This window comes from Plectropomus leopardus, chromosome 7 (assembly GCF_026936395.1).
Source record: "Plectropomus leopardus strain MGB_pleo_1.0 chromosome 7, ASM2693639v1, whole genome shotgun sequence".
NCBI classification, from domain to species: domain Eukaryota; kingdom Metazoa; phylum Chordata; class Actinopteri; order Perciformes; family Serranidae; genus Plectropomus; species Plectropomus leopardus.
The window spans coordinates 11,316,649-11,329,441 of NC_142182.1; the positions used below are offsets into that span (position 1 = coordinate 11,316,649).

General features: G+C 41.0%; 1 protein-coding gene across 1 annotated transcript in view; it reads right to left on the reverse strand.

The window, feature by feature from the left end:
• LOC121950517 (genetic suppressor element 1-like) overlaps window positions 1–12,269 on the reverse strand; it is a 56,460-nt gene extending 44,191 nt beyond the window's left edge. Inside the window, exon 1 of the mRNA XM_042496541.2 lies at window positions 11,617–12,269. Within this exon, the coding sequence (XP_042352475.2) occupies window positions 11,617–11,653 (37 nt within the window). The 5' untranslated portion in view covers window positions 11,654–12,269. The remainder of the gene's footprint in view (window positions 1–11,616) is intronic.
• Between the last annotated feature and the right edge of the window lie 524 nt (window positions 12,270–12,793).

The window sequence follows — 12,793 nt, forward strand, 5'->3', positions numbered from 1 at the left end:
AATCTTATCCTTTAAGTTGAGTTGTATTTTTTATGTGCAGGAAACTGTCAACATTTTTTAAATTCATTGATTTTCTAGAGCTGAGGATGGCATTTTCTCACAGGGGCAACTACAGAAGAGGGAACTAAATCAAGCATTGCAATAAAAGAGAGGAACTTGTAGGTGAAATCTTCAACAAATTTAAAATACAATCACATTTCTTCTTTCATGCTTCATGCTGTTACATTTCCTCATTTTTCTACTTCTCCTCTTACTTTTCTCCTTACACCTCCTTTACATAATGTTCTTTCCTCCGCCTTCCTGTCCTCATTTGTTCATCCCTCTTTTCCTCCTCTCTCACCTCTTTCTCTTCTCTATTTGTGTCATCTCTCATAATATTACTCCTCCTCCTCCTCCTCCTCTCAAAATCTCTGTCTCTCTCCAGATGGGTGGCAGAGAGTAGCAGCTTGCTGTGGTCAGGCCAATTATTTACATAATTATGATCTCCCACTTAACCACATGATCCCTTACCTGGGTGTGGGCAATTAAAGCCGGCATCATAATGCAGATTATGCAAATACAGCCGGAAGCGGAACAAGGTGGCGAGAGATCACACATGAGCAAACACGTGCCCTGTGTAACCGTGTCTGTGTTCGTGCACTGTTGTGTGTGTGTGTGTGTGTGTGTGTGTGTGTGTGTGTGTGTGTCAGGGTAAATATGTGTGCAACAGAATGTGAGGCAACTTTGACAGCTTCCTGATTAGTGAGCAGTATTTTTTTTTTTTTTTTGTCTTTAAGCCCACAAAATGTTTAAATGTGAGGGGCACCTGTGGATAGAGCGGGCGTCGCATGTACAGAGGCTGTGTCCTCACCGCAGCAGCTGCGGGTTCGATTCCAGCCTCAGCCCTTTGCTGCATGTTGCAATCTCTCTCTCCCCCTTTCACACTTGTGCTGTTCTATCAATTAAAGGTAAAAATGCCCAAAAAATAACTTTAAAAAAATAAAAGTCAGATACCAGATCTGATCCCATAAAGCTTAACCTTAATTTTATGTGATTTAAAGGGTCAGTTCGCCCAAATTCCTTCCAAAAGACAAATATTTTCTTACTTTAAGTTTGATTTTATGTGCCATTCACCCATGCACCCCAAAATAAAGTGTACAGAATTTGGTACGTGATGATCAAAGAGTTAGACAGGTATATTACAAAAACAGTTCCAGCGACAATGTAACGTGGTTACTCTCGATACTAAGAAAGGACTGAAAAAAATAGTGAAAACAAATGCTTGACAAAGTATTTCATGGCAGAAAGATGCAAATACTTTTGAAATTATTGCTGCATGTAACCTGGTTTTTGTGGTATCATCCTCGGTAGTCCAAAGTGAAGACTGTGGATTGTCCAGAAAAAAACAGAATGTTGTTTCTGGACAGGAGATGGGCTTTACAAATGTAATTTTTCAGTGCTGTGAGCACCAACAACAAACTTCACCTCCATAATACAGGGGTAAAAGCTTAAATTTCAGGGAAGGATATTTTAAAAACTAAATAAAATGGAAAATATCTGCATGGCTAGTCAACGCAAGAGGGTCAGACTATATTTATGATGGTTGCTTGTTTTAAGATCCAGTGCAGAGAAAGAATAAAATGCACGTGTGCGTGTGCGTGTGTGTGTGTGTGTGTGTGTGTGTGTGTGTGTGTGTGTGTGTGTGTGCAGTCATGATAGTCACATATGTATGTTCACGAAGAACCTGCTAACATGGCACGACCAGGTGGCAGACAGAGCCATGCCCAAGGGTGATCAACAGGCTCCTCAGTGAAGTGACATCATTGATTTCGTGTGTTTGTTAGTGTGTGTGTTGGTGCATGTGTGTGTATCTGTGTGTGTGTGTGTGTGTGTGTGAGAGAGAGAGAGAGAGAGGGCCACATCCCTCCCGGCTGGAGTGCTGTGGCCCCTCACAAGCGAGGAGTGTGCAAACACACATCTGCATTATGAGGCATACATGGCCTGTCTGGCGCTAACTGCCATCTAACTGCTGTTAACCAGCTCTCTGTAGAGGCCCCTCCCTAAACACACACACACACACAAACACACACAGACACATTCAATCAATTATGTTTTGACATGGTTCATGAACATGCAGATGGTGCAGAACCAGCGGGGCCACAGGAGTATCTGAGTATACTCTCTCTCTCTCTGGCTCTCTCTCTCTCTCCCCTGGTGTAACTCAGTCCTGTAAATGTATGTGTGTGTATTTGTGTGTGTGTGTGTGTGTGTGTGCTAAGGAGTCCACCTCCCTGTAAAAGATATTAATGCCGGCAAATTTTAGCTGCTGTATTTTCATTTGGCTAATCCTCCTGCCATCTGCTCGTTATCATACACCGCGCTGCTTATTACAGTTTTACTCTGCGTGCTGGTGTATGTGTGTACTCTGAGCATGTGCATGTCATGTCTGTGTGTGTGTGTGTGTGTGTGTGTGTGTGTGCTCTGCAAAATGTGTGTGTGAGTGTGAGCTACCAGGAGTTGTCGTTATCACCTCGGGTCAAAATCTGCTGGCATTTATCCCAATCTCCCTCGCTCAGCGAGCAGGAAGGCTGCACGCACTCCTCTGTGTGAGTGTGTAGTGTGTGTTTATCGTGCGTGTTTTGTGTGTGTGTGTGTGTGTGTGTGTGTGTGCATTGTGTGCTTGCATGTGAGATCTCACATCAAAGCTTTTTGCTTGTTCTAAATGAATGTAAACATCACAGAGCAGGCATGTTTTCCTGTATGAGCGCTCGTGTGCGTGTGTGTGTCTGTGTCTCTGTGTGTGTGTGTGTGTGTGTGTGTGTTGCTGGGTGTACTTTAAGTGAATCCTCTGTTAATTAAGAGCTCATTAGTGACACCAGCTCTTTGACCAATTAGGGTGGCTTGCTTACTTGCTCACTTGTTTGTTTTCTGGTTGAGACATTACCAAACACGTTGTTTTATTCATTCCCTTTCTTTTACACCCTTTCTCCCGGTTTATTTTCACTCTCTCTGGAGGATAGAAAACATAAAAAATACATTATGGTTGTTTTGCACTTTTATTCTAGTTTTTTTTTTTCTTGGCAAGAGAAAGTCGCCCAGCTCCCACATGATGTGTGTGTGTGGTTTTTATCTCCTTTGTGTTATCAAGCTGTTGTCATGGTCTTTTATTCATCTCATTAATAACAGTGCCCTTGAGGTGGAGCACCGCGACCCTGTTTTCATCAGCACACACGCTAGTGAGCACACAGATGCAGGCACACACACATACACACAATTAAAAGCACAACAGCGCCTGACAGCAGCTTCCTTTGAGGCAGTATCCATCTCAGCCCCCTGCATGAATACACAAAGACTCCACAAACATACAGAATGGAAATATGGCCAAATGCATACACGTGTGTGCAAGCCGGCGGCTTCTCCACCCACTAAAACATATACATATGCACACAATACCTCATGCCCTACTTTAAGTAAAGACACACAAGCAGAGATTGAATTCTGGCTCCACCACAGCACAGAGCTTGACGTACAAGGTACCTGGCATGTTCACAAAAGTAAAATGGGAAAAAAAAGGAGGTGAATTTAGAAAGGGAAGCAGAAAAAAAAGAAAGAAATGGGAAGTAAGAGAGTCACATTAAAGGTCCAGTGTGTAGGATTTAGGGGGATATGTTGGCAAAAATGAAACATAACCTAATAAGTATGTTTTCTTTTAGGGCAAATACCAATAACGTTTATTAGTACTTAATGAGACCGATAATTGATATTTGGAATCGATGTGCATTTACAATAAAAAAAGAAAACATTTCTGACAATATTTAGAATTTGGAATATAACAAACTCCAACACAAAACTTTGTTTAAATGCCTTTAGCTAATGTTTAATAAAAACTAAAACTTTCGACATCATATACAGCAAGTTCCCAGCAACTATTTTTTCATAAAATTCAATACAAATTTGAATAAAAAAATAAATGAATAAAAATAGCTCCCTGATGTTTTATAAAGGCATACTGACACTTTCTTTGCATGTATTGCAGACTGCCTTCCTTGAAGTTGGTTGAGTGTAACACACACTTTTTCATTAAATAATTTTAACGGCGATCATTAAAATAAAACACTGATACAGATTATCGTCAAAATACCAAATATCGGCCCGGATAATTAGCCAGGCCAAAAATCTGTCAATGCAATTTTCTTTAAGAAAAATCACCCGAAAATAATTACTGTTGTGTTTTTGTTACCTCAAAATTAGATGTTCATATCTACATAGGGAGCAGGTCCTCATCTACGGAGACCACTATGTTGCATCGCCATGTTTCTACGGTAGTCCAGAATGGATAAACCAAACACTGGCCTTAGATTCGTTTTTTTTCCCTGTCAGCCACAGTAGTTAGCAGCAACGAGAGCAACGGAAAAACAGTAATTTCTTAACGTGAAACTGCTTTAGACGCTGTGTTTACTGGTTCAAATCACCAGGTCTATTTGTTTTGGAGAGAAAGACATTTATTTGGATAAATCAGCTCCTGGTAAAAAAAAAAAAACTCCTGAGCGTCTGGATTTTAAGTTATCAGAGAAAAAATGTGAGCACACATCAGCAGGTGGTGGCCTGTCTCTGCCTTGCCAAACTGTGCCACTGATTTGAAATGTCAAACTGCTTTATTTAGTGTTTTTACAGGTTTTAATCACCTGTTTGTTTTGGAGAGGATGAGACCTCTGTGGATAATTCAGCTCCCAGTAAAACACTCCTGAACAATGAACACTGAAAGACCAAGAGAAGTTGTAAATCTGCAATCTGCCAGACACCACCAAATCCCTCTAAATCTTACACACTCTTCCTCTAAGGGACACTGACGCACCGCTGAGGTATCCTCAATCAGTACAGGCTCCCAGGACTAGTTTACACAAAACAACTCACCATGCCGGATATATTTTTTCTATTCTGAACTCTATTTTGTCTTTCTCCTTTTTTCCTCAATGACACTTCAGCAGCTCCCTGAACGTTCACAAGCATTTTCTGCTGAAGTCATTACTCCTCTGCAGCCTGAGAAACGACTATTTATTTGTTATATGTAGAATTGCTGCTGCTGTGCAATGCAGGGAAAATATTTAGAGTGAAGTTATCAAATGCCGGGCTCACAGCACAGCAGCCCGAGGCTGAGTGAGAAGTGTGTGTTATACTGTGTGTGCTTGTGTGTGCATTCATGTGACATCTGCCATAAATCACAAGCCACAGTGTCCTTGTAGCTCTAACACATATCATGGAAATCAATGCAGAGGTCAAGTCGAACACAGCTACCCAACCCCCGAAAATACCACAGCAGCCAATAAATATGGCAGGCTAATACACACGTCAACGACCCGGCTCTCTCACCCTATTGACTCGCCGAGGATGATGTGCGTGCGCGCGTGAGTGGATGCATACATGGACAGAAACACAAATGTCACTGAGTGTGTGTTCATTCTTCATGCAGACGTTTGAGCCGGGTTTGACCTGATGACATTGTGAGCACTGGAGATGAACTATCTCAGCCTGCACACGATATTAAAGGACAAATCTGGTGATTTATTCCTATTTTCTCTCATTGTCTGGGTGACGTGTTCCTTCGTTTCTTAATGAATCATCCTGCCTCTGTAAACGCTCGCTGGAAAACCAAATGTGTGTTCATCCGCAGCTGGAAATAGTCCACAAAATACACTATTCACTCCACCTTTAGTAACATTTGTTAACCCTTTGAAACCTAGTTGGACATCAGTTTTACTTACTACGCCTTCACAGGCTATTTATCCCTCTGAAACCCGAACAAATTAGTTTTTGGGGGGTTTTTTTCAGAAACATAGGGGGACATGCAGTGACCAACTTGGCAAGAAATGTCCCAGAAATTGCAAGAAATTAATCAAAGGTGACAAAGAAAATGACCTGAAAAAAATGTTTTTAAAAAGAGGGCCAATTATTACAAAATTATCAAAAATCTACCACATTTGTATTGTAATTCTCATATTGTCTGCCCAGAAGAGTTCAAGACATGCTGAGTGTAAAGGGAGGTCACACTAAATACTTAGTATTACAGTATAAGTTATACAGTATACATATTTCCTCTATGTTCTAGTTGTACTTTAATAAAGAGACTACTGAGAAATAAATATGTATGATCTTTATAACCTTACTAATATAATGAAGTTTAAGGTTGCCAAAACCAGCACAGTACTGTATATATACTGTATATACACGTTTGATGTGATGCAGTATTATACTACTAATCTACCCAGTGGTATAAAGTTTAGATTGGCTCCACATTGACAAATTACATTATCATGCAAACAGAATTATATGATACTCTACCATAACCTAAGGATCTGGTGTTATGATCATAGAAAAAAATATTTGTATGGTTATGATACTTTGACAGAGACCATTCTTCATAATGAGTACTTTTAAGTACATTTTGCTGATAATACTTGTGAACTTTTACTTAACATGAATCCAGAAAATTTCCTTGTAATGGAGTATTTTTAGACAGTGGTATTTCTACTTTAACTTAAAAATCTGAGTATTTCTTCCACCACTGAAAATAACAAGAATTCAGGTGCTATCAGCTTTTTCTCACCTCCTGTCTCAGCTGGGAGTCGGACCGGGTCACTGGTGGGGTTGTTTGAGGACACTGCATCTGTCCTCTGGCCTGATACCATGCAGGGACAGGGACAACCCATTTAGCGCCAATTAATTGCTAGACGTTTGGTTATATTTACTGAATGACAGTTAAAATAGGAGTAAAAATGTAAGAGATTTTTCTGTGAAGATATTAGCTAACGTTAGCAAACGTAGCTAATTTCAGTATGGACACACAGGTTTATTTCCAAAACTCACGGTGACTCACCTTTCTTAGTGAAGAACTAGGGTGAAATAGTGTCGCCCTTTCTTTTTGCTCTCTTGTTTCGGACTTTTAAGACTTTTTTTGTTTGTAGTTTTCACTAAAGATTAGCTCCATTGACTCTCGTCACTCCGCGTTGTTAGCAGGTAACGTCTGGTCCAGCTTTGAGGACAGGACTGAACCATGTCATGAAAATGCGGGGGGAGAGGGGGTAATACGAGGCTTTAGCTTTTTTCGTGCCAAAAACAAGAAAAGAAAAAGAAACTGTGAGTATTAATATTAGCACATTGTAGATAAAATATTTTGTTAATGATGATGATAATTAATGATGGATTTTTTATTTTATTTTATTAGATTTTTTAGGGCCCCTATTAGTCATCGGCTCTTATGCTGCCTTCAGGTGCTCCTCGGAAATATCGTACTTCCCAGTTGTGCAGTCGTAATTACGAAAGCTGCAAGGTTTTTTTTTTGTACTGGTGTCCTGAAAAACAACGGCCTCATCAATGCTGTAACATGAACAGTAGCTAGCTAATGTTATGATAATGTTATTATCAATGTTCATATACTTGCCTGGCATGCTTTATTGTTAAAAGTTTGTATGCTTGCTAGGGTGCCCAGTAGCTCAGTTGGTAAAGTGGGTGCCCCACGTGCAGAAGCTGCATCCTCACTTCAGTGACTGCGGGTTTGATACCGGCCTTGGCCACTTGTTGCATGTCATTCCCTGTCTCCCCCTACCTCTCACATTAATGGCTTTGATTTCCTACCAAATAAAGGCCAAAAGGCCCTAAAAGTAAAAAAGTAAATAAATATATTTTGCTTACTTGCCACAGCAAGTATATACTAAAATGTACAACTAGCTACTAGGAACAAAATAACAAAATATATAGTTTTTTACTATCAGTTGTTGACACTGTTTCCATGTTTTTCACAACATCTGCTGCCCTGAAATTGTCACACAAACATCACAAGTTGGCAACTGGGGTATAATCAAAATATCCCAATTTCCCACTTATAATTAAGACTTTGGAGGGACATTCATGTGCTCATAACTTGCAAATATGGTAAATACAATATTTCCGAGGAACATGTGAGGGCAGCATTAAAATCGTCCTGTTTCTCCTCCATACTGCGCTCATGCATCTAGTTTCACTGGTGTAAACCATAGACTATAAAAAGATGGAGGACATTACAGCTCCCCTAAAGTGAAGTCAGAGAATCTCAATCGCCCCCTGGTGTCTGGCTGCAGTATAGGTCATAAACCCTGCCTTCTTCATGTTAGCGAATGGGACATGGGCCAGACTAAAAACACAAAAAGCACATCAAATAATTATTTCTAAAGATGGTTTCTGTCATTTTATTTAGTCCAAGGTTATTAAGCACCTTTATTTCTTAGAGCATATATATTATCAATCTGTTTTTACAGATTTAAGTGTTCAGTAGTAACAAATCAGCTTTGGACTGGTTAAAGAAGTGTTGAAAATGTGCTGAGAGACAGACTAACAGGGTGTTGGTTTTGGTCTTTGTTTATGGGATTTGTTGACAACAAGAAAAATACAGGATATCTCCAGCCTTGCCCTTTAAATATAGTCGAAAATGCTTTTGTTTATTTCATAACTTGCAAACTCCCAGCAGCCTTGATGCACCTCCCCCTGGGAATACATTCTGGTTTTAAAAAATACAATTTTTGAAAAGACATTTGCACAGCGATCAACTGACTGAAGTCACTGAGAGAAAACGGTAAACTGCTGTAATGTGTGTGGTGCACATCACCAGGGGGTCCCGAGAGTGGGAGATATCAAAATGCCACTTTCTTTTCCTTATGATACCGTGTTAAGGTCACGGTGTGCTTTGGGTAATAATGCGTGAATGTAGCACCTACACACACACGCACATGCACATCCCCTCTTTATTTCATGTCTCCTATCTCACACTTTTTTTCTTCCCCCGTTGATGGTTTTATGAAAGATTTTCACGTAGATAATATGTATCATTAACCTGATTTTGTATTGTTCCCTCTAATCTCCATTCCTGTCTCATCCGTACTCTGCTCTACTCCTTCTACCCTGACTAATCACACAGTAATCGCTAAACACACACACACACACACGCACACACGCGCGCGCGCACGCACACACACACACACACACACGCACACACACATCCTTTACCCCTCACAACCTACATTGTCAAATGATCATTGAGGAGCGAGTGTGTGGCTGACACTGTCTCCACAGCAACGGCAGTTAGGGACCAGGAGGGGGGCTGGGGCATCTTCCAGTGTGTGAATGATGAGAGCACACACACACACACACACAAACACACACACATACACACACACACAGCTCTATAAACACAAACAGAACAGACAGGTGCACATAACCACATGCAAACACACACTCTCAATCACACACACACATACAGACACACACACATACACACACATTAAGGTGCCAGCTATGACAAAAACCCATTTACACACATGCACTAAAACACAGTCACACACACTCCTCATGCACACAGACGTTCAAAAGTACACACGCTGCACAGACATTAAGCGAGACCTGGGAAACTGAAAAAAAGGAGGATGAAAGCGAGAGCGGAGGGAGGGAGGGAGGAGGAGGGAGGAGGAGGTGGTGGTGAGGTGGGGGGTGTTGCTTCCTGGAGAAATTTTCTTCCTCTCTCATCCACATGCACGCGCAAACAGAAAACACACACAAACATACAAACAATGACAAAGCACCACATAATCATTCTGATTCAATCATTTATGAAAGCAGATGTATAATTCAAAAACCAGCATGAAAGATTCACAAGGCAAAGAACATTGTTTAATCTGCCCTCCGCCCTCTAATTCCCCCCATCAATCCCTCTCTCTCTCTCTCTCTCTCGTATCACTCCCTCCCTCCCCCACTTTTCACCTTTTGCCACAGCTGGGTTTTTAATCATTTACCACAGTCTGACCCAGACAACTAAAAGGTCAGAGATCAGGGTAAAGGGTCGAGGGAAAGACACGTCTTGAAGCTCTGCTTTCATCTGACACGCGTTCTGTTTCAAACATTATCATTCGCATCATTACCTGTACAGCTTTAAGAGGAAAAAAATCCTACTTTACACACCTTTTCTTTCACTTTCTCCTCCTCTCACTGCCTTCACGCTGACCCTCTCCTCCTCCTCCTCCTCCTCCTTTCTCTTTTCGGTGTCATCCTGCCATCAGGCATGTTTAAGCACCTTTCTCAGGTAACCTCACACCTGTCTCCACACTGACACTGGCTCTTGTATGTCACTGAGAGACTGCAGACACTAGATGTTGTTTGGCTAATGGGAAGCAGCAAAAGCTCCACAGCAGAGGAGAGATAAGCCAGGCAATCAAGCCAAGAAAAACCCACTGTTATAGATCACCCTTCATCATGATGACATCATACAATTATTGCATTTAAGGGCCGAACTTAACTGTTTGGTCCACAAGATGTAAGAAAACAGAAAAAAATTCCCAATTTCATATTATGGCAGCTTTCTTTTGTGTGACCATCGGTCCAAAAGTTGAATGGAAGACAAAGAAAACCAGCAAATCTTAACATTTGAGAGGCTGAAATTCAAGATTTATTTATTTATTTATTAATATTTCATTGACTGATTGCATTTTGACCCAGAAAAATATGATTGATTGATCAAAACAGTTGTAATTTCCTGTGATTTGACTAATTGACTACAGTAATCAACTAATCATTTTAGCTTTGTTTCATTTTGTTTTACGTTGGAATTTTAGTCTACTGCATAAAGGACACATTAAAATTAACAAAACATCCATATGTTTTGCAACAACTTTGAGAAAACTAGCAAAACCATTGATGCAAGATTTAACAGTGTAAACAAATACTGTATTCTATAAAATATCCAAATTCGAGATGTAACCTTAACAACAGCAGCAAAAAGAAAATACACCACTGAAGGCATGCAATACATCTTCAGGTGAACACTTATTTTGACTGAGAAATAAAAATGTTCTTTAAAAAATCACTATGCAAATAAACCTTGGTTTCAAAATAATCCAAATAATGAATTTAACTCTTCAACACCTGGATATTATTTTTCTTATGCTGCATTTAGATGCCTTTCACAAGCATTTTAATAAAATTGGTTTGATTTCTTTCAAAACACATGAAAAACATAATGAGCAACTTTGCAAGAAATAAAAAAGTAAAAGGTTACATGGAAATAATGAGAGAAAAATGTCCAGAAATCTATATTTACAATTCCCTCAATTATGTATTTAAGATTATGTTACAAAATTAAAGAAAAAAAAGAAAATAATAATGTTAATGAATATAGTATTTTTTGGCACTTTCTTGAGGTTAGGGTTTTTTTGTATGTTTGTTCTTTACCTTACTATTTACTTTTTTTTCCTTTTTTCCAGTAATTTTCTTGTCACGTCTTATTCATTTCTTGCTAATTTTTGGGCCATTTCTTATTAAGTTGCTCGTTGCCCTCCAATATTTTTGAAAGAAACCAAGCAAATTTGCTTAGGTTTCAAACGTTTTAAAAGCATAATTCAGCACACTGGCTGCAGCATCTGTGTGACAATCACAGAAGCACGGGGTAACTCTCCTCACCTGGAGGAAGACTGTAAATCAATGTGACATCACTCAAGCTGCTAATTATGCCTTGAAAGGATGATTGAATGAAAGGGAAACTCACTCTCTGCAGCCATGTGACCGGCACACACACTGATACAGTTTGACAGATTAAATACTGAATAAAAGTGGCCTTACCTGGGAGGTAGAAGTGTGGTGTCTTTAATCCAAACATGGTCCTGGATCCAGGATCCTCCTCTGACTCAGAGAAGAAGAAGAAGAATCTGGCTCACAGGAGGCGGGGAGGGGGAATCGGGCTGTGGTCGGCCGGGTTAAGGAGCTCGTTGTTGGTGTAAAGTCATCAGACGGCTCCCTGCTCCAGCCCTCTTTCTGGGCCCTGTGGGTGCGAGGAGGGAGGTGGAGGGGAGAGGTCAGCCTCTGTCTGCCTCCCTCCCCTCCTCTTCACCCTCTGGACTGAACCCGTGTGGAGCAGAGAGGTGGAGGGATCAGAGGAAAACAGAGAGGATGCAGAGGGGTGATAAAAAGAGAGAAAACAAGGAAAGAAATGCTCCACAAGCTGGGTGACAGTGTGCTCATGCCATCTTTCACTGAGAGGGAGAGCCTCTGAGAGAGTTGGGAGGGTGACAGGGAGGATAGGAGGAAGGGGGAGGGGGGGGTAGAGAGAGAGTCTTCAGCCGGCGTCCTCTCCTTTTTTTTTGGTCCTGCGCTTTGTAATCCCTTCCTTGTTATTCATTCAGCGGCCTCTTGCTCGTTTGCTGTATAATGATCTGTTTTTCTGTGCCTCTGTTCTCTTTTCTGTCTCTATTCCTGCTTTATCCTCCCTCCTTTGCCTCAGTCCCACCACTGACTGCTCAGCTCAGCGAGCACAGAGGAGGAGGAGGAGGGAGGAGGGAGGGAGAGAAAAGAGGGAGGGATGGAGGAAGGAAGGGAAAAAAAGAGGGGAGGAGAATCATAAGACAGATGAGTGAGAGAGAGATGAATGAGTTTATGTGAGTGTGTCGCGCACACGTGTCAGCGTGTGCGTTTGTGTGAAATATGAAGAGAGGAGGAAGGATGATTTAGTTGGCATGTGTATGTGTGTGTGTGAGTGAATGAGTAAAAAGAGACTGAGAGAAGGAGATAGAGGGAGGAAGAGAGGCGAGAGGGTGTTGATGCAGTTCTCATTATCAGTAGATTGGACTGGTGCCTGAGTGACAGCTGATTCATCATGGGAGAGAGAGGAAGGGAGAGTGAAGGGGAGGAAAAAAGTGTGTGTGGAGCGAGGAGGAAGGAGAGAAGGGGGGTTAAAACCTGCCCTTAAGCATCTGCTTCATTCAGATCTCCTCCTCTTTTCCTCTCCTCTTCCTCCTCTCCT